The 22,613-nt window shown below is 42.7% G+C and overlaps 1 protein-coding gene across 1 annotated transcript in view; it reads right to left on the reverse strand.

Moving 5' to 3' along the window:
* NYAP2 (neuronal tyrosine-phosphorylated phosphoinositide-3-kinase adaptor 2) overlaps positions 1 to 22,613 on the reverse strand; it is a 196,950-nt gene that overhangs the window by 45,512 nt on the left and 128,825 nt on the right. The window contains exons 5-6 of the mRNA XM_063131493.1: positions 4,355 to 4,567; positions 1,321 to 1,362 (exon numbers count right to left, since the gene is read on the reverse strand). Coding sequence (XP_062987563.1) covers positions 1,321 to 1,362; positions 4,355 to 4,567 — 255 coding nt within the window. The remainder of the gene's footprint in view (positions 1 to 1,320; positions 1,363 to 4,354; positions 4,568 to 22,613) is intronic.

The following is a 22,613-nucleotide window of genomic DNA, read 5'->3' on the forward strand; positions in this document are numbered from 1 at the left end:
GACGCTGACGGACCGCGGACGGAGGCAGGTAAGGCCCCCCTCCCCCTTGCCGGGCTCTGCCGCCGTCGCCGCATGGGCGGCGATGGCGGCAGGGCCCGGTAACCCCCCCTATGGGGGGGACCGGAGCTCCAATCCGGATCCAGAGCTCCGAGTGGAGCGGAGTGGGCACAGGTGGAGTGGGGGGGGCGGAGCGGGCCGATCTGAAAATGGCGGATCTTAAAGTGAAGCGGAGTGGGGGGTCCGTGCACACCCCTAGTAGAAACTCAAGGGCACACTGACTGGGTTTGCACAGCACATTAACCCACGCTCAGTTGTTATTTATTTATTTATTACATTTTTATACCGCCCAATTCATGTTGAAGCACGGGTTGTTTGTTGAACTATGGATCAGTGTGTTGTCTGAGCCCAGGATATTTTCCACAGGGTGGCTTGTTAGCCATGCACTGTGGGTTATTTTTCTCAAACCAGCCACCTTGAGAATTTATGAATTGTTGGGTTGTTCAGGGTGGTTAACAAGCCACACAGCATGTTTAACAAGCTGGCCTGCAGAATATATCCTGGGTTCAGACAACATACTAATAGTTAAACAAACAATCCATGGTTCAACAACAACTCACATTCAACCACTGAGTGTAGGTTAGCATGTTGTGAGAACAGTCCCTATCTCATAAATGCTGCTTGATCTGGATTATCATGAAGAAATAATGCCCTGTCTAAATGCCTCTGGAATTCCACTGTGTTTTCAGTTTCATTCCATTTTGTTTGCTATCTCAGGCCATTAACAAACCACACAATTTCTAATAAAGTAGCATAATATATATTATGCTACTTTTCCTGGATCCCCATATGCATTCCTTCACTAGCTTCTCCTTTCTCTGGATAATAGTACCTTTCTATTTCTGAAACAGATAAGATTGGTAGTGATTTTAAATTCTAATCTCTGTCTTTTATAATGCCAGCATGTTCTACAACAGAGTTAGGACCTTTTAAAGCCATTGAAAGCAATGTGTGGAAGTGTGGCTCACCATCTATTAAATTGTAGCCTAACCAAATTAAAAACTTCAACCTGTCCTGTTCTGCTGTCTTGAAAGGCAAAATTAAGAATGTATTTGCTTTGCATTCTGTCCTTGTAACTGCCTCATGAAAGAGGGACCTAAAGGGTGGGAGGGGAGAAGCTTATACACACTCAGCAACAGAACTGATTCACAATGTAAGAAAGACACTTACCTGTTGCTGGACCAGTTTCCATTGGTGAGTGTGTGTAAACTTTCAGTCTTCTAATTTAGGTAGAAATCACTTTATCAAGATGCATCACCTTACCTATTTTGTCTCTGGTGTTCTGGGACCAGCACAGGAGTAGCACTATATAACAAACAAAAGAAGTTGGTTCAACACAGTGGGTATTGTCTTACCTATTTTGCTTTTCTCTTTCTATGGAACCAAAATGGCTGTTCTCATGCCCTGATGTAAGAGAGAGCTCTGAGGAATCTGAAAGCTGGCTGACCTCAGTTCAATAAAGCCATTAGACTACCACATTGGAATCTCCCCTACAATATTTCCAAGGAGAAAGCTCAAACATGCAAACTCCCCCGTTCAAAAATCTGACCCCACTCTGTGTTATAGAAAACTACAAGCCCCATGATCCCCAGAAGGAAATAACATTCCTTGTATCATATCCAGCCAAGACAGGGCTTGCAGGGTACAAGACCTATATATATTGTATGTTAGCCCCCTACTTTCCCAAGATAAGGCTGGGAGAAGGATGGGCTGGGGGACGACACACAGTTGACTCACTTGTGTTTTCTTCTTTTTCTTTTAACATGCCTATTGAATGTCAAACACTCTGATAGGTTTGGGGCACAAGCTGGAGGAAGCTCGCATGTCCCTCACTAACTGGTACTTCCTATGCAGCTTCCTTGAGTGAAAACTACATTGGTTGGTGTGTCACTTGACTTTTTCTTATCTATATAAAATAGTGTATCAATAATGAGAGTCAGTGATAGTGAAAGGCAGTTCACATCTCCTCCTTGCCTACATTTTTATTCTGCTGTTCCTCTAAAGAGCTCAGAGCAACAGACAGGTATCCCGTTCCCCACCTGACGCCAACAATCATCCTTAGATTGAGAGTTGATAGTGACTTTAATGGCTGAGCAGAGATTTGAACCCCTGTGCCCTCTACCCAAATCTGCCAATCTGTCCACTAAAACGTATTTGGCTTGCATGGATGTCTTCAGAGAAGAAGTTGTGGGTTCATGGTGCTCAACTATTCTTAGAGGGATGCATTATGACACCCAGAAGCTCATTTCTAGTTCCAGGACTGGTGAGCTGTGGTGGCATAGGAAGATGTTTCTTTTAAATGTAATTTTAACATGTTTTTAATCTATTTTATTCGACTTGTCCACTGCTCTGAAATTCTTGAATGGGGAACGGTATATAAATGTTGTATAAAATAAATAAATAAATGTTGGGGTAAACCAGGCGGTGCGTTGAGACAGCCACCAGATATTTCCATGATCACAGCTGTATTTCCCCATCATGTCTACGCAATCACAGAAATTACAAGGACTTTCCCCATATATTCATGCAAATGTTTCTCTGTGCAATGGTGTACCAGCACACAAGATGGTGTCGAGGAAATGAAAGGGCTTGCATCTCTGTGGTGCCTCTGAAGACCTCTTCAGGCATTCAGAAAAGGGCGAAAATTAATTTTGTGTGGAGAATGAATGCTTCCCTCATCACATTTGTCACCCTCAACTCATGGAGGGCCACAATCTGAAGAGGAGAGCCAGAATGCTGAAAAATCTGGGTAGGGGTGGATGGATTCACCTGCATCCAATTTGTCAGATGCTTGCCCTGCTGCTGCCACCACCGCTGCCCACCCGCACTCATTGGGATGTGCAAGCTTCTTTTTAGGCTCAGTGAGACCTGCCGAATGCTTAGTACCATTTGCCCTCACTCTGTAAATTTTGTATTTCCCCCATTGGGTAAATGGCAGCCGGAAAGGGCCCATTTACACAATGGGGCCAATATGTAATTTCCAGAGCTTCCACTGTGGTGCAGAGTGGAGGCTCCAGATGAGAGTGAATCATTGCTGAGAATTCGTCGGGCCTCATAGGTGCTTAGAACACAGGTATGCGAAAGCACGCCTGGAGCCCAACTGGGTCTGGGAAAGGGGAGTCCGTCAAATTCCCAGAATCAGTCAGGCACCCAGAACATCCCTAATTCTGGCTCATGTGGAAAACCTCCAAGCGTAGAGGAAGCTCTCCTCTTCAGACTGCCACCCTCCACCAGTTGAGAGCAATGGAGGCGATGGGGAAGAGGGGCGGGGCTGGAGTGCTCCTTCTCCTTATGTGTTGAGTTTGATCCCTTTCTGAATGACTGAATAGGGCTTGAGTGAAACCCAATTTTGCATGCAGTCTGCTAACTTGGCTAATATATTTAGCTGGGAAAGGCTTCTTCTCCACTGACAATAACAGGACTAACCTGGTCAAATTAAAGAACTCAGATCATTATAAATGCTTGTCTACACTATAGCTGGTAACCAATATATTTTCAAGCTCTGTCTATATAATAAGCAGCCATGTTATCACTCATACATAGCTGTTTTACCACCCCAACCCAAAGAAATGGTTTACTGATCACATGGTTACCTGCCAAACCACTCAAGATGAAGTGTCTTGTGCATGAATAATCCAGGCTCCAATCAACATCATGTTATAACCATGCAAGAAACCCAGAACACACATGCACACTAAACTCACTTTAATATTAAGATGCAAAGAGATAACTGTTATGGGAATTTGTCACTGCCTTGCACTAGTTTAAAACAGCTGTATCAGTTATAAGAGTTACTTGATCTCCAGTAAGATTTGATCCTTGTAGAGTACTAAGAGGTGTCAGCTTGGCTGCCTTCAGACCTGTCTTGTCATGATCAGCAACAAGACAGATTTGCTCCAGGAACTAACAGATTCATTGAGAACCGAAACATCAAGCTTAGAAAAAAATAATAAAGGCACAGATTTTAAGGTTTGAAGGGTGCCATCCGTGAGACTGTCAGAAGGTGACTAATAGGGACTGGAGAGTTCCATTTTTGTCTTAAACTATAATATTCAGTATAGGTTATTGTTAAATAAATACTAGGTTTTATGCTAGATCAGGGGTGGGGAGAAGATAGACCTCCAGAAGTTGGGAACTTCAACTCCCAGGAGCCCCTGCTAGCATGGTCAAGGGTCAGGACATCCAAATCATCTGGAGATCTATTTTCTGCCCATCCGGTGTTAGATGGCCAATAGCATCTGATTTAGCAAGTCAGTTCTTACATATCTGTTTTTGGGTTTTTTATACTCCCACTTACCCGAGCTATTATTTCCTGCCAACATGGTTGGACTAACAGAAGACCTTCCAAGTCTACTAGATACAAGTGGAGGTCCTGGTGTCCCGTCCCATTCCTGAGCTTTTATTGGCTCTCTGGAGGATGATGTCCCGAGGTGACCTCCTCTTTCTTTGTTTTCCAGCTTTGGTAGTGGTTCAGTGCTGTGGCTCCTGATCTTCAGCTCATCTAATGGTTCTGGAAAATATGCAAAGGTCACAGTCCATTATACAGTGAAATTGATTACAGCAATTCTCTCCATTGCTTTTTTTCCCCTTTTCAGTTTAGTGTGTTGCTGAGTTCTATTGTAAATGCATGCAATAATCGATAGAGAGCCATAATAAATGAGGATTTTAAATAGACTTTATATATTATGCTTATAATTGTACCTTGCATCATAATATTTTGGAGCACTCAGAAGATAGGTGGAAGAATTTCAGGTAAAATTAGATGTTTGTAAAATATTTTATGAAAACATGATATGACCATATGAAATATATTGTACAGGAAAGCTTATGAATATTTTGTCACTGATGATTATTCCCTAACGAGAACTCTGACTCAAGATTTTTGGTCCAAGTGAAGCAACATAAATATAGACTAAATGATATGAAGCTAAGCAAGCTAAGAGATGCCACATTATATTTATTCATGGGAGATATCAAACGTTGGAAGAAATGGAGTACATGAGCATTCTAGAGCAATATCAGTTTTTTTCTGAACCTCACTGATTGGATCTGTTGGGAGCAACCTTTGTTTCTCTCATTTTTTCTCTCTGATATGTAGCTCAGCATCATGGATGGGAAATAGCACTTAGGTCAAATGCAACTCTGACTGATCATAAGATGAAAGACCTCAAATGTTGTTGACTCCGTCTAATTTAGATTTAGATTAATGGTCTAAAGCTTGTGGTCTAATAGCCTTAAGAGGTCTTCTGCTGTTCTAATTCTCCTGTGGACTGGAAACATATACTGAAGGGAGTTTTCAGTGGTAACTACAAATCAGAGCAGGTTTTTGTCATCTCATGAATTAATACCAGAATGTTGCTTGGCTCCCCGACCCCACCCCCACAACCCAGTTTCATTCTGCATAAAACCGATATAAATAAGATGCAGAATGAAACACAATGGTATGCCATGTTCTTCCAAATCTTGACAGCCAGTGTGATATAGTAGTTAGAGTGTTCAACTAGAACATTGGAACATGAAGCTCAGCCACCAACTTTCAGCCTAACCTACCTCACATGGTTGTTCTGAGGATCAAATGAAGAGGTGGATACTAGGAAAAAGTGGGACATAAATGTAATATAAAATCAAAATCAAAATAAAATAAATCATGTAATAGTGATGGATGAATCCTGACTTTTTACCATTGATTCCAATGAAACAGGAATACTTTGGAACCACAGAGTTGAAAGCAGCAGCAGGAAGGGGAGAGGGGAAATTGTGTTTTGGCAAAGAGAGAGGTAAACCCTTTTTCTCTGTCATTTCCCCAGTCTAAATCTTCCCCCTCAACCTGTAGTGGGGGTACCTATATATTTCTCTTCTATGGGGCAAATAGCTGCTTAGAGACCTATTTGTAAATTGTCATGGGGACAAGGGTTTAAAAAAACCTTCCACCAGAACAACAACTCCAGCTCAATCCAGTTTTAATTTTAATTTTTAATTTTTAATCTTAAAAACAAACAAAACAAAACAAAAATGGGAGATTCAGTCATAGATCTCCGACTCCCACTGTCTCCTCAAGTTGGCCTTAAGACACATATTTTGCAGCTTCCCACCTGAGGATGTACAAGAATTTCATTTTGGTTCATTTCTCACCAGAACATGCCCTATTCCCACACCCTGAACAGGAATGCATTTTCTGGGCAAAGCTCATACATTCTCGAGATGCTGGTTCGAAAAATGTGTACTGTAGAAAAATGTGTACTTGAAAAAATGTGTTTTTTCATGCTTTAGTCAAAGGATTGTGGTGGGGGGAGAGGTATGCATCTGGTTGCAGACTTTGAAAAGTGTGTAACCAAATGCGCATTTTCCCCATCTGAACAAACAAAAAGGGTCACGATTGGAAATGGAAATGAGAGGGACTGAGTTTCAAAGTGAAACTCAAAAAACCTTGATGAACTTCAATTCTGAGGATTCTCCCATCCCCAATTCCCACAACAGACCAATAAAGCTGGCTGGGGTGCAATTTGTTTGCAGTTCTCAGCAACTGCAACATGCAGTTCCTCATACTGTCAACAGTGCAAAATTACTTCCCCGGTTGGAGGGCTGAACCCAGCTATGGGTGAGGAGGGACCCCAGAATGGTTTGGAAGAGAGAGCATGGCTGGAGCCAGAAGGAGTATTACTACAAGTGGACAGAGAGGGGATATAACAGTGAGATCTGTGAAAGAAAGAAAGAAGGAAAGAGGAGGAGGAGCAGTGCAAAACTGGCTCTTATCTGGGTGGCTATGATTTCTACCCCAAATTCCAGGCAGTTTTGGTCACCAACCCTGAGCATTCACCAGTTCTCCAGCGGAACCCATTGTGTAAAATGGTGCATGTAGAAAAGGAATCATCAGTAGCATGAACCAATTCTGTTAATGGATTCTTCAGGCCACTCCTGTGCAGAAAAGCAGTTTGCGATTGACAGGGCAGTTAATATATTTACATGGTGAGCTTTATTTCTGAGGTTATCTGAAAACTAATAAAGCTAAAAGAAATGAAACAGTCTGAATCAGTCTACCATCTCACACAGTCCATTCTTTGCCCAAAGAACATTGTTATTGGATGATATGTATCAGGAACACAAAAGCACAACCTTAAAGACATTGCTATTTTCCAAACCCTCTTAGAAGTGAAGGGAGGCAGTGATGGACATAAACCAGGGGAAATTACATTTTCAGAAAACGTCATTAAAGAGGCCTCTATTATCTGTATGTGTAGTGGTGAACTCCCCCCCCCCTCGATTTAATCATCTTTGATGAATATGAAAAGATGATTTGGTGTGCCCAAGCTTTGATATCTCCTGCATCAAAGGTTGGCTTCTTTTTGATTGTCTATAGTCTAAATATTCTCACCTCTACTGTGTTATGCTTGCCACATGCATCAAAACAGACATAAAGTTTTGCAAGTAATAATAAAGTTTTCGCTCAAATGGAGCAGGTAGAGCAGTATAAATAATATCAGTGCTAAGTTTTTTGTGGCTGGTAACATACACCCCTTAGGTCAAGTGTGGTCTTCAGATACCTGGGAACTTTTCCCCGGATCCAAAGGTTGAGAATAGGTTTTGATTTCCTTCACCAGATTTAATCTCACTCCACAGGCAGCCATTCTAGTTAGGTGACAGCAATGACTGTAAACTATGCAATTTAGATCACACCTAAGCAGGAAAAAGAATTTTGTTTCTGGTCACAAATCATGTGAACATGTTCGGTTCCCAATCCCAAACACAAACTCAGGTGGGAATGGTTCTTTTAAGAGGAATGTTACCAAATTACTGGATTTGAAATCATGTTTGAAAAAAAATACACAGTTTCATACAGTTGGGGAGAGTGCACACTTTTGAAAAATATGCATAACAATGTGCACTTTTCCAGTTCAAAATGCAGATTTTCCCCATTGAAATGGGTGGAAAAACAGGTAAAAAATGAAAATGGGGGCATGCATGCCAAACTGAGCTTTGAAGTGAAGTTCAGAGAATTTCAGGAAGCTCCATCATCCCTCCTTCTCTCATCCCTACTTATAGCCCTATTCAGGCATTTGGTACATGCCCCTGGCTAACTTGTGATTTGCATCAGTTTGAAGGGGAGACTTCTAGGTGGATAAGGTAGGTGACCATATGAAAAGGAGGACAGGCCTCCTGTATCTTTAACAGTTGTATTGAAAAGGAAATTTCAGCAGGTGTCATTTTTATATATGGGGAACCTGGTGAAATTCCCTCTTCATCACAACAGTTAAAGCTGCAGGTGCCCTGCCCTCTTTTAAATCTGGTCACTCTAGTATAGCTCCTGCACCTTTAACTGTTGTGATGAAGAGGGAATTTCACCAGGTTCTCCATATATACAAATGATACCTGCTTAAATTCCCTTTTCTATGAAACTGTTAAAGATACAGGAGCCCTGTTCTCCTTTTCATATGGTCACCCTAGATAAGATTTCTCCATAGGACCAATAGCTCTAATCTACACCAAGCAGTATAAAGCCCTACATGGCTTGGGACCGCAATACCTGATGGAATGCCTCTCCCGGCATGAACCTACCCATACACTGCGCTCAACATTTAAGGCCCTCCTCAGAGTGCCTACTCCGAGGGAAGTTCAGAGAATGGCAACAAGGGAGAGGGCCTTTTCAGTGATGGCCCCCAGACTGTGGAATGATCTCCCTGATGAGGCTCACCTGGCGCCAACATTGTTATCTTTCAGATGCCAGGTCAAGACTTTTCTCTTCTCCCAGGCATTTAACAGCATTTAACAATGCTAAGTTTGTTTTTTAATGGACCCCAGAACTGTTGTTTTTTAAATGGATACTCTTGTTTTTATACTGCTGTTTTTATGTTTCTGTCTGATTGTTTTAAATTTTGTATACTTTTTAATGTTTACTGTTTTAACTTTTGTGAACCGCCCAGAGAGCTTCGGCTGTGGGGTGGTATATAAATGTAATAAATAAATAAATAAATAAATGGATATATGGTATGTGTCAATGGGCCCCAGCAGTTGTCAGTGCACTTCAATATCGCTATAAAGCAGTAGTGTGGCTCCTGCCTCTTATATACCACTTTCATAGTGCAATATCCTGCTTGGTATAGATTAGGCCCAGGTTTCCCTCCCCATGTAAAAACAACAACCCACATGTGTAGAAGCTGTCTCTTCTGATTGTTGCTGATCATACGTTGACCATGGGGCATAGCCAGCACATGCAGTGGAATTGAGGGTGCAGGCTTAGCCCCATACATTCCTGCTGGCCTCTTCATGTGTTCAGAACTCACATGAACCAAATGAATAAATAGGTTTTACTCTGAGTTTACAAAAAAGGGGGGAAAGACAACAGTAGGCACTACACAGTTTAATCGAGCTCCCACGTTCACACTGGGAAAAGCAGATCTGAGCCAATACACCCACAAACACCATGAAAATCCACACTGTCTACCCAGATGCCACAGGGTATCATGAAACTCAAAACACCTCTTATTCAAGAAGATATCCATGCATTTGGAACACAGAAGTCCTATGGATACCTCCAACTTTTGATCCACCAAGCTTTATGCATTCCATCAGCCATGTATTGTGGCTTGCTTGCTTATTTATTGCAATTTTTTATCCTGCTTTTCAAACATTGTCTCTCAAAATGGCTTACATCAATAAACAGAAGCAAGACTGGCCCTGCCATCAGGCTAACAAACGAAAATGACAAGACACACAAGGGAAGAGGAGAGGAGGGAAAAGGAAGAGGACGGAGGCCAGTTTCTCAAGACAAGAACAACATGTAAATGCACTTTGAGCCAGGCTGATCTCCCCTTGCTGGTGTTCCTGCTTGAATAGCAATTGGTGGCTCTTGCCCTTTGGCCCTTTCACTTGCTTCTGCAGTCCCAGGGCTACAGGCAGTTGGAGTTGAATGTTCTTTCTGGCAGAGAGGGAGGTGAGCTCCCTCCAACTGTTCTTTCTCTGGCTGATGGACGGGCAGGTGGTGACCACCTTGGCTTGATGTTATTCCTGGGCTGGGAAGCAGTGGACGCAGACTCCCAGGAACCCTAGGCCCCCTGGGTGATGACAGAAGCCCATGTGTGCTCCCCTTCTGCTCTCCAGTTCTAGGGCTTGCCAGGCACTTGACAGCCCTCCTTTTTTGCAGTCCCAGATAGGCAGCAAGACCTGGAGGCCACCTTGTATAGCTGTAGGGTCATCATAAGTTGCACACGCCTGCCATAGCAGCTTCTCAATCCTTAGTAGCCTTGAACAATTATCTAGAATTTCCTCAGCAGTTTAGTATTTTTTCTCTCTTGGAACCATACCAAAGAATAATACAGTGCCAACAGAGAAATCCTGTGGTAATTTTACATTGGGTGGCAAAATGTACATAATGCCATGTCCTGATGCTTCGTTGGTGTGGCTCCTGAACTTATGCTGGATTCATACATTGATCAGTGACTTAGGCAGGATCTTCACTACTGCTTTATAGCAGTATTGAAGTGCACTGACAACCGTTGGGGCCCAGGACACATGCCATACACCGCTTTCATAGTGTTATATCCTGCTTTGTGCAAAAGAAGATCCTCAAAATTAGCCCTTTCATGGTAGATAAGGGTCTCAGTCATATCACTTTAATGCACAACAGATACATTGTATGGCATTGCAAGCCAAATGCACCTCACAGGCTTGGCAGTACAGAAAATGCAGCTCTTATAGCAATAATGACAGTCATTTAAAGGGGTCTCACAAAATTCTCCACCCTATTTGTGGGCAGGGAAATTGGGGACACACACACACACCATTACACTGGATTTTTTCAGCGAGAGGAGAAATACTCCAACAGTTTCCTCAGGATAGGGCTCACCGTTAGCAATGGCAGTAGCATAGCTTGTTTCCTTTTCCCTAAAGTATATTCCTTACTGCAACCACTTTGTTATCAGCTTGGCCACCATTTTGCATTCTCCAAATGGCCCAGGCGTAGCATTGTTCCAGGACATTGTGTGTGTGTGTCTGTCTGCGTGTGTGTGCGCGCGCATGTGTGTGTAGTGGTGTGTATGTGTGTGGCATCCACCACAAAAACATTGCAGAATACTATGCTTTTTTTTCTCTGGGATGGACAGAGGGGCAGCTGTGGGGAGAAAAGAAAACCTCAGTAACGTTCTCAGAAAAAAATGTCTTCTGAGAAATTTCGGCTCTGCTCTACCAAACAAAAGCAAGCTGATAAATTGGAAATGGGAAAATGCTTTACTAAAAACTATCATTCAAATGAATATACACTACCTACCCAGTCTGGTGCAAGCCTCTTTAGCACATCTTAATTCCTGCGGCTGACTGTTATAATGCTGAGTGACAAACAGCCGAATCTCTTTTAAGGAGGCAAACAAGACACAATCAGAGGAACTGTAAATGAGGGCAACTCTCAGCTAGTCTTCTCTAAGTAATCCAAAATGTATCAGATAATGATGCATGTATTATTCATTCATCTCTCCCCCCCCCTCACTCTGTCTGTTATAAATGTAAATAAATCATCTTACCAGAAAGCTTTTTTTATTATTTAAGGTTACAATGAGGGCCAGTTTTTCAGAAGTACATTAATAAAACTAAAGGCACTTTCAAGCAGCACTACAGCAAAACAAGGTCACACTGACCCAGGCAGCAACCTAGCATGCTGAAGAGCTCTTCAGTCTTACAAACGGCAAACTGGTGCATTCACAAACCGTTAGCTGAGTGGTTCCCAGTTCTCCCCTGGGAGCTGATTTGTACAACCATCCACTAATGCTTAGTTCATGGATTTTGGTGTGATAAACCAGTCTTGTAAATGCTACCCTGTGCATCAATATCACAATCCTTTGCGTCCTAGCTTTGGGAACTTGCCATGGGTCAGATCGTTTCATATTCCCTGGGAACATTTTCTGATATCTCAATCCATGGTGATTTCATCACGCACAGTACAGTTACGTGAAGATTTTGAAAGCAGAAAATCTTTTTGGCCTTTGAGGGAAATCTCTGCTTGGGGCCATCCTTGAGGTCTGTTTGGAGGGTACAACTTGTTTAGACTACAACAGCTTGACTTATGATCCCTGGCCACCTGGAGCTCATAGAGATGCTGGCAAAACTTGTACTTCAGAGGCTGGGGGGCTGTCTAAACACTCGGAAAGCCCTGGGGTGGGTGCGCGGTGGTGTGGCGTCAATTGTACAACGCTACTGCAATCGTGCACCCACCTCAGGGCTTTCTGCCGAAGCTGCGGAGAAGAAAAGTCAGGGACTTACCCCAACTTTTTTCCCCCGGAGCATGGCGAGGACACACAAGACTGAGTCAAGACAGCCCCAAAGCCTCACTCTGGAGTCACAGTGGAGGTGTGGCCAGGCGGTGCCTTGTGGAAGGCGGCCTGCGATTGGTCACCTTGCACCAGGAAGATGGCGGGGGTGCCTCCAGACCCCGGATGACTGCCTAGAAAACCTGTGTTCACCCTTTGGTGAGCAGGGCTGTAAAACTTGCTTCAAATATGTTTTTAATCATAGCCAGAGAAGAGTTCTCATCTTACCCAACCCATCCAGTCCCCAATCCACTCTCCTCACACCTACCCATTCCCCCTTTCAGGGTTCCTTCTATGACCTGGACCCCCTGAGCAACTCCTTATGGATCTCTGTCTCCTTATGAGTCCCACCTTCCTTCCCTCTTCCAATAAAGTGGGGCTTAGGCTGCAGATGTGGGTCAGTGACACTCCAGACACTTGTGGCTTAGCACAACAGTTTACTAGAATATCAAAACAACCAAATTACAATTAAAGGTATTTACTCAATAGAGCTGAGTGATACAAAGGCACTAAAATGAAATAAAATTCAAGTCCTTTATCCTAGCTGCATTTAGGTTTTTCCAGCTGCTGGTTCCTCTTGCTTTCGTCCTTTGCTGCTCTCTCTGGCTGCCTAGCTCCTCTTTTTTAAAATACATTCTTCCCCCCAAACAGAAACTACTGTTTGGGTCATGAAGAAATGAAACTTAACTGGAGAAATGAAACTACGGGCCTTGCTAGACCCAGCCAGATAAGCCGGCATGGAGGCGGGGCGATGGTGCGCTAACTTTAGCGCGTGCCGCCTTGGCTTCTAGACGCACGGCGCGCAGGGACTACGGATGCCCTGCAGTGTCGGCCATTTTTTTTTTGTTAAAGGGGCTATGTGCACCCCGAAGAATCCGGAGAAGGTAAGTGGTTTTTTTTTATTAAGCTCCTCCATCCGCTCCTGATCCCCTCCCATGCCTCCTGCCCACTCTTTCCCCGCCCTCCCTCCCCGTCCCCGTCCCCTGTGTCGCCCTCCGCCATCCCTTGCCATCCCCTGTGTTGCCCTCCGCCATCCCTCGCCGTCCCCTGTGTCGCCCTCCACCATCCCTCGCCGTCCCCTGTGTCGCCCTCTGCCATCCCTCGCTGTCCCCTGTGTCGCCCTCCGCCATCCCTCGCCGTCTCCTGTGTCGCCCTCCGCCATCCCCCTCTCCTGCCGGGTCTGGCCTTCCCCCCTATCTCCCCCCCCGGCCCCATCCGTGGCTTTTCCCGGCTACTCGCGAGTAAGCGAGTAGCCGCAAAAAGCCACAGACCTTGCTAGACATTCCGCAGCCCCGGCCTCAGGCCGGGGCTGCAGAAAAGGCACGCCATAAGCGACTTTGCTTATGGCGCGTTAGGGGAGGCTTCAGCGTGGCCTGACCCCAGATTCCCCTGTGCGTCATCTGGATGCACAGCAGGGAAACCGGGCCTCACAGTGTGCTAAGGCCTCATCTAGCAAGGTCCCAAATCTCTCAGAGATACAGCTTCCATCTCTCACAGATGGAACCCAAGCCTCTAAGGTCTGACCTTTTTACTTTGCCTCTGTAGACTTCAAACCTTCACACTCTGAATCCCCCAAATTCTGTCTTTCTAACCCTCATCTCCAGGCAGGTGGAAGTGGAGCTCATAAAGTGAATTATAAGGTCCCTCCCTCCCTTCTTCACTACAGTCTACCATAAAGAAAGGTTGTGATGGCTCTTGGGAAATGTAGATTTTCTGGGGAGTACAGACATTGCAGTGCTATCCTGGTTTGCACTGATTTTCTCATCTTTCTTACAACTGTCATTTTTCTCTGGTGGAAGTGGCAGGAATATGTCAGATACTGATGACTGTTCTCTCACAGTGAATATTCTTATGTACAGTTGTCAAGTGGAAGGACCTAAATTAGTGACCTGCCAAAGTTCATAAGGTTCAGTTCTCAAAAGGTGGTGCTTTTGATAGGGTGTAACACCCCACCCCCACAGTAATGTCCTACTTTAGTGGCTTTTCACCTGTTTGCAGCTGTGAAATGCTACTGCGTCATTGCCAATTTAGGTTTCTTTCTTCTTCACTGCCTGATCCCAGGAATCATACCATCATGCTGTCATGGCTCCATGCAGCCAGTCAGCTTTGGCTGTGTGACCATTTCACTGAGGCCAAATGAAGCCTCCCACCGCCTCTCATTCAGTATGGGAGAAAGAGGACATATATCCTTGTTGCACTGGCAACAAAGTGACACTTCCTGCTTTGGTATGCTAATGCTGGCGATCTCATTACCTGCCAGTGCTGCATGGTAAGACAGTCACTTCAAGTTATTCAGGTCTAGAGTTGGGGCACAAAGTGGATGTGGACCTACAACCCACACCTGAAGGAAAGCCTGCTCACTTATCAATTTGCCCATACATTACGGTCATCTGCTGATATGTCCTTCAGATTTATTTATTTATTTATTACAGTGCTGTTCCAATAGCTGAAGCACTCTGGGTAGTTCACAAAAATTAAAACCACAAAGTACAACATAAAAAAAACAATACCAGTTATAAAAGCTTAAATTACAATATAAAAGTACAAGCAGAATAAAACCTAACAGCAATGCTAAAATGCCTGGGAAAATAAAACTTTTCTTGTGGCATTGAAAGGAAAGCAATATAGGTGCCAGGCAAACGTCTCTAGAGAGCTGATTCCACAACCACAGTGCCACAGCAGAAAAGGCCCTCCTCCTGGTAGTCACCACCTTTAGCAGGGACTTCCATACAATGCCATTGAAGATGATCTTAAGTGTCTGGGCAGGTACATATGGGAGGAGGGTCACCATATGGAAAGGAGGACAGGGCTCCTGTATCTTTAACAGTTGTATAGAAAAGGGAATTTCAGCAGGTTTCATCTGTATGCATGCAGCACCTGGTGAAATTCCCTCTCCATCACAACAGTTAAAGCTGCAGGAGTTTAATGGTGGCTAGGCTTTCTACGTAAATGGCCATTTTGCGCAAATGGCAGCAGTAAATAGGACCAATTATGCAAAATTGCAAGCAAGCATGGAGGTTCACAGTCTGGGGTCTGGGGTCTGAGCCGGCAGAAACCCACTGAGCTCGAGCCCCCAACCAGACTCTTGCACATTTTTGGCCATGGTGCAGCATCTGTGGAACCCCTTCCCCAAGGAAATTAATTTGTGCTTACATTGTTATCCTTTAAGTGCCAGGTGAAGTTTTTGTTTTGTTTTGTTTTACATTCTCCCTGGCCTTTTAATTATTTTAACATCTTTCAAGAGCTTTCCAGTGTTTTTAATGGCTGTTTTATTGTTGATCTGAGCTGTTTTAATTGTACATAATATGTTGTGGTTTTTAATGTTTTGTAAACTGCCATGGGATTTCTGATGAAGCGTTGTATATTTTTTTATGATCCCCTTACATATGAAAATGGAAAATCACACTCAAAGTTATGCAGTGCAGATGAATGACATCCACGAATGGATACCCACCCACATTCCATTACTTTTAGTGGGATGTACATCTGAATGCACCCCCCCCCCCAATCTGACCTAACTGGTTCATTATATACAACTGGGTTGGAGAAAGGTACACCACCTTGGTTGCCTTGGCAATGGATTCATGCTCCCAATCCCTGCAGCTCACTCTTTCCCCAAAGGGTTGTGAAATGAAGTGGGGGAAAGTAGTAAAAACTCACCCCTCCTTTTGGAAACGCACCCTGTCCCTACATGCATTGTGCTTAAAGCCTCAGATAAGACCCATATGAGTCTTTAAAAACTTGATTGATTGGGAACCAATCTTTAAATAGAAATATTTTCCACCTCCCAATCAGTACCCTCAGTGGAGGCTGGTGGCTCTGGTTTCAGTAGGGCTGTGAATCCATTCTGGCTTTCAAAACCAGCCAGAATTCCAAAGGAACTATGTAAGGAGCTAAGGCCATTTCTACACCAGCCAGGTGTAGAGGGAGGGAGGGTGGAGGATCTTGCGATATCCTGATTGCAAGATCCTCCCCTTAGTCCACATGTGGGTGCGACATCCTGGGAGGAAGGAGGGTGTCATGCCCACCATTTTAAAATTTATTTTTTAAAGGACCTGAGCACACATTCGCTCCAACGAACAGTGGTTTGTTTGTTTTTTAAAAAATGACCCCTCTCTCTACCCCCCCCGGATCCCTACTGGCCCAGGTCATTCCCTCTACTGCTCCCTACTACTCACAGGGAGGAGGGAAGACGCAGGGATGGGCGGCCACCCCTCCCACAATCCCGAGACTGTGGGAAGAATTGGATTTTCCCATGGATTATTTATCCCTGGGAAAACCTGTGCTCATTTCCCCTGCCCCTGGGAGTCCCTGTGCATTATTTGGACTCACAGGGACTCGGCCGTGACCAGCCCGCATTTTCTGACTGGTGTAGAAACGGCCTAAGTTCAGTTCAGAATGGATTCATATAGTCCCAACCAAAATCTGAGCCATCAGCCTCCACTGACTGCCCGTTTCATCTTTTCTTTTGACCCTTGAGATAAGCTTTACCTGCTGCTGCTAGTGCTACCATCATCTTATCCAGCCAAGTTTTTTTTTAGATAATATGGGCCACAAGCCAAGAAACAGAAACAAAAAACAGTTGAGGCAAAGAACTTAAGTGCACTTAACTCTTTCTGTTGGATTGCCATGGTGCATATGTGCACAATGCATTTTAAATAGCTATTATAAGGAAACAACCGTAGCAGCTCTTTCATATATAATGTAGTTTGATTGTAATATTGAAAAACCTTTGCATTCATTAGCAAATTGGCAGAGATCTACATGCCAGCTGCAAATCACATTTATGAGCCTGTAACATCCAGATGCATATCCCAGTTTAAGACATTTTAAATGGCAAAATCCACATTTACAAATATTCACTATTATATTTGCTGTGATATTTGAACAATAATTTGGTCTATAAATTGATGTAATTTCTACAACAAACATGTAGAAATAAATTGCTGAAATTACTGTAATGCAATGAATGCATTACAGACCTTATTCTCCAAGATTAGACATGGACATAAAATTTTGTTCTAACTCCAAATTTTCCAATGTATGACTTGTAATTTTGAATTAAGGTATTCTTCAACTTTGTCGACACATTTTTACACTACAAGATAAATGCTCAGACGGTGTGGGCTTCAGCAGAAAAACACAGGCCAGAATTCAAAGAGTGATTTTAGTATGCCCATGCCTTGGGGTTTGGTATCACTAGAGAAGGAGTGAAATTTGTTTGGTTCACATTTTAATACAAGTCAACCTAATTTGCACTTCCTGAATTAGTATGTAAAGTGTTACAGTTCTCCAATCAAAAAGCCGTACATTAGGGAAAATAATATATAAAAGGCATATATTTAGGAAAATTGCTTACAAAAATGTGTATTGGGGGGATCATGCATACAAAAATGCATACAAATTTTCATGTGGCCTCTTTTCTTTTTAAGGTATGGATTAAAAGTGTGCTTGAATTTTTTTTGAAATGTTATCGAAAACAAAAGAAACAAATTTGTTTATTATTATTTGCCACCCAGTGAAATTGTGGATTTCCCCCCTTTGATGGCAAATTATATGCCATATCACAAAATGCTTTTCAAACTCCTCCCAGTTTCAGAAATGGCTTTCCATGAAGCATGAGCCAGATCTACACCTTGTGTCAAATCATTATGATTCCATCATGGTAACACTATAATCCAGTTATGCATTATTACCTCATAGGATACACATACCTCATAGGATACACAATGTAGTTTGCTGCGGTATTTTGGATAACATGGAATAAAAAACAGGAAATAATATTATGAAAGCAGTGTATGGAATATGTAATGTGCCCCAAGAGTTATCAGGGCACTTCAATAATGTTATAAACATTATAAATGTTATAATGTTGTAAACCACCCAGAGAGCTTCGGCTATAGAAATGGAATTAATTAATTAATTAATTAAGCAGTAGTGTAGCCATGTACAGGTGCTCTTTGACAAATATAAGCCAAAAGCATCCTTGTTTTATGGAACTAGTTGTCAGAAGAGTCCACTGAAGGCATCTTGACTATATCATGGAGTTAATGACTCAAAGGAGTTGTTGACCCAGCAAAGGTCCAGAGCAGACTGAAAGCCCTTCCTGTTTCTGGTCCTTAGGTGGGTCATTGCTTTCAGATGGATCTTCTCCTTCCTCCTGAGGAGACTCTTTCTCTCAATTAATCCCCTGGCTACAGAGTCTTCTAGCAGCCAAACAGGTTCTCCTATTATGACTTCCTATTATGGGCTTCCCACCAGTTCCACTGCTACTTTCCAATAGGGATGCTTTCTCCAGCCCTCCTACTCAAGATATGAGATGCCAGGATGGGGCCTGCATGCAAAGCATGTGCCCTACATTGAGTTATGGTCCTTCCCCTAAATTGTATGTTGGTGCTGGGGGGCGGGGGATAGGGGGAATTCAATTTTCAAAAACAAAACACAATGATACCCTCCCCCCAAAACCACTCTCAGAACACGACCAATATCATGTAATCCACATTGATGAGTACCCCAAATTTGCGAATTCAGTAGTAATTGCCATTTACTACTATCGAGCAGAACACTGACAGTAAGATAGTTCCTGCTAAAATTTATTTTCACATGTTCAACCTGGGCCTTATATGTGCCCTCTCTTGCTTGTAGCCCTCACTAACTGAGAAAAGTCTACCAGTCGCACAATGTGTCCATTGACATACTGCAGGCATTTGTTGTCTTTTCAGTACATTCCTTATGATGCCATTGTAATCGTGGAAATCTGTTGGATAAATTGCAACTCAAGCTTGAGCAGTGGAGTAAACAGAGAGAAAAAATAAAGAAGTCTGTGTGCATCAATGTCAAACTGCAGCTGCCCGAAACAACAATAAATAAAAAAGAAACCCCAAATTACATTTGTTATGAAATTATGTTCCGTTCACTGACTCTATGTCCTGTTGAAGTATGTAAACAAATTGATTTTTATGATGAGCCTAAATTCATCAACTAGAGCCAAGCACAAAATCAGAGTCCCAATGAGGGAAACTATTACATGCAATTTCAAAACAGATGTTTTAGTATCCATAATAAGCCTGTACAGAGATTACATTGCATGAGCATTCTGGTTGGGTACGGTTTTAAGAATGAGTCTAAATGAGTGGATACCCCAAGTGTGTGTGTTTATTATGATACACTATTATGATTCTATATACAACTATTTATATGGTAGATCTTGAATGAACTCATGGTTGTCAATTCATGGTCTCTGCAACCATGAGTTCATTCAACTTCCCCCATTTGTTTTATAGAATTGTAGCATATAGTAACCACAAAGACACCAATATGTATTAGTGGAATTTGTCTACTCAGCAAGTGTTTTTTGATCATTTGTATCTTGCAACTTTTCCTACATGCCTACTTCCTACCTCACTCCTACTGTGAAACCAACTGAGAAACCATCTGGGAATTTGTGTAAATCAGCATGTATAGTTAAGTGGGCTGAACATGTGAACAAATGAACTTGCATCCACCGATTAGTGAGACTCATCCAACATCCATGCAAGTAGAGCCACACATATACCCTGATCATGTGCATATTCACATTCCTTTCAATATCTCTGCATCATTGGTGGGATGGCGGCAGCTTTGCAATGAACGGGGGGGGGGGAGGATGGAGGAGAGGAGCACGTAGGTTTGAAAATCGCTGCTTCATGCAAAGCAACTGTGACATTGCCCCACAGTTCTGTTCCCTTAGGTATATCTGGCTTTGTATGTCTAGTGAGTGCAGAATGTTGGACTGAGTGGGTGTGGCTGATGATGCTGTGAAAGGGGGAGGAGTATAAATGGGGGGAGTCTAGAACGGGGTTAGTTGGTTAGTTGGTTAGTTGGTTGGGAGTTGGGAGTGTCAGTTAGGATTGTCAGTGGTGTGGAGAGTGAAAGGAAATAAGATTTTAAGAGACTTAAGATTACTGTTTTTATTAAAACTAGTAGATTAAGCAGGTTAACTTGAATTTGAAGTAACTAAGATCTGTTAAACAAAAATAAACATTTTATTTTGTTTTGTTACCTCAAACAAACCACGTGTCTGCTTGGCTTTATCACCTGCTCTGCAGTTACTATCATAAACACCTTATATATAACCTTCAGCTTATTACATACACAGTAAAACCTTTTCAGATTCTAGCCTTTACCCTCTCATATGAGGGAAAGGTTGTGTTTTACTCTACCCTCAGGTTGTTCAAGTGGTGGCGCTTAGCTTGAGGAGGGTTTGTGTGCATCAAGGCCTGGTGTGTGAGGCCTGTGTCATGACAACAACCAATAGGGTAAGGTCAGTTCATCAACATTTTTGAAAGAGGAGACCCACCTCCCCAGCACACTTGCTAGACAAGCATGGCACGCATCAATGCCCACAGTATGCACTGTGCAGGAGTAGCTGTTCCCTGTTTAAGGGGCTGAGTAGGAATTTTTCCCCTTCATTGGCATTGGGATAGAAATAATTGTCTGTAGCATTGTTGTAAAACTCTGTCTGGGCCTGTGAGAGTAGGCGGACCCGCCCGGCACTAGGAGGGACCTGCGCACGAGTGCTCACAAGCCTTTGAGAGCACTTGGGCATGGGTCTGCCATGACTTCCCTATTCCCCTGCGTTGTTGTTGTTGTTGTTGTTGTTGTTGTTATTATTATTATTATTATTATTATTATTATTATTATTATTATTATTATTATACTACATTTCTATACCACCCCATAGCTGGCGCTCTCTGGGCGGTTTACAAAAGATTAAAATATTAAAAACAATATACAAATTTAAAACAATAAAAACAGACAACAGACAATGTACACAAAGGCAACAAACATCTAAAAACAACTTTGAGCACTCAGCCAAACCTAAAAAAAGAGAAAGAAATCACTTCAAAATTTGATTTGGCTTACTCCTATTTTGATTTTCAACCTTTTGTTTTTGATTCATTCGAATGAGGAAGATGCACCTTTCTTTTTTCTTTCTTTTTTTTTCTTTTTTAACATAATTTTTATTGATTTCCAAGTAAGGACAAATACAATAAATACACAGAGTAAAAAAGAAGATGCACATTTCTGTGTGCAGGTTTTTCAATCATTCCATCATTCCATCCCATTGACTAAGAGGTTCATCAGACGAGCGTTTTATTGCATACTTGCTACTGCCCACTTATGGATGTGCGTGCGTCCTTTAGACAACAATGTCTGCCTCCCGCACACTTCAGGCTCCGTCCGCTCATTTTTCCATTGCAAAATAGACCCCTTTTAAGAAACTTTATTTTTAAAATGGAATGTGCTGTGAGCCCTGCGATAAAAATGGCCCCTGAATGGGCCACGTGGTCTTTGTTTTCTTCCTCTTTCCCCTCCAGGAAGAATGAAGAAGTGCGGAGAAGTGACGGTAAGGACACACGATTTCCCCCCATGTGATGCTGCTGTAAAGCATGGCAATGTGCATGTGTGTGTGTGTGTGTTATGCATTTCAAAGTGGGCATTTTAAAAAAATAACAACACCTTTTTTGAACATGAATGTACTCATTTTGAAATATATGCATGTTTGAAATGTACACAAGTTTTGAATGCATTTTGTTTTTGTTTTTAATCCATGTATCTGAGTCCTTGTTCTGTCCGGAAGGTATGAACTTGGTAAAATCCTGATAAAAAATGAACTGAGATGAATTTCTCATACATCCCTAATCGAGGCTCATTTGTACCTTTTCCAAGGTTAGCAGACTGGGCTGATACCATTCCACCCCAGCAAACTCTCTGTAATGACAAAGTCTCTGGTGACCTCTCGGGATATTGACAAAATTTTCCTCAAGGCCCACTGGCACTGCATGGGTGCTCTCATTTTGCATCTCTCCTAATTTGAGTTGCCTTAGCACATATAATTGTACATGCTGAGTAAAGTTCAAGTAGGCAATATCCAGTCATGGGTTTCAGTGACAGCTTCAGAGTCGTTCTAAGCCTTGTATAAGGCTGTAATGTAATTGCCATTTCAGCTCAAAAGTCAAATATTCAAAATTTTGAAGATATGAATCAGTGTGATGTGAGTCAAGAATGCAGGAGGGCCTTATGAGTGAGATCAGCATATTCCTTGAGTTGTGAGAAAAGCAGAGCTGCCAATGGAACTAACTTCATGTTCTTATAATGAAATGACAGTAGCCCTTAGAAATACTTGGAACCAGGGTTTTCCTCATGATGCTCATAGTGAGTACCCCGGGGTGGGGAGAGGAAAATGGAAGAGATATCACTAGATGCTGTTAGCAGCTTATA

This window comes from Elgaria multicarinata, chromosome 8, assembly GCF_023053635.1.
Source record: "Elgaria multicarinata webbii isolate HBS135686 ecotype San Diego chromosome 8, rElgMul1.1.pri, whole genome shotgun sequence".
NCBI classification, from domain to species: domain Eukaryota; kingdom Metazoa; phylum Chordata; class Lepidosauria; order Squamata; family Anguidae; genus Elgaria; species Elgaria multicarinata.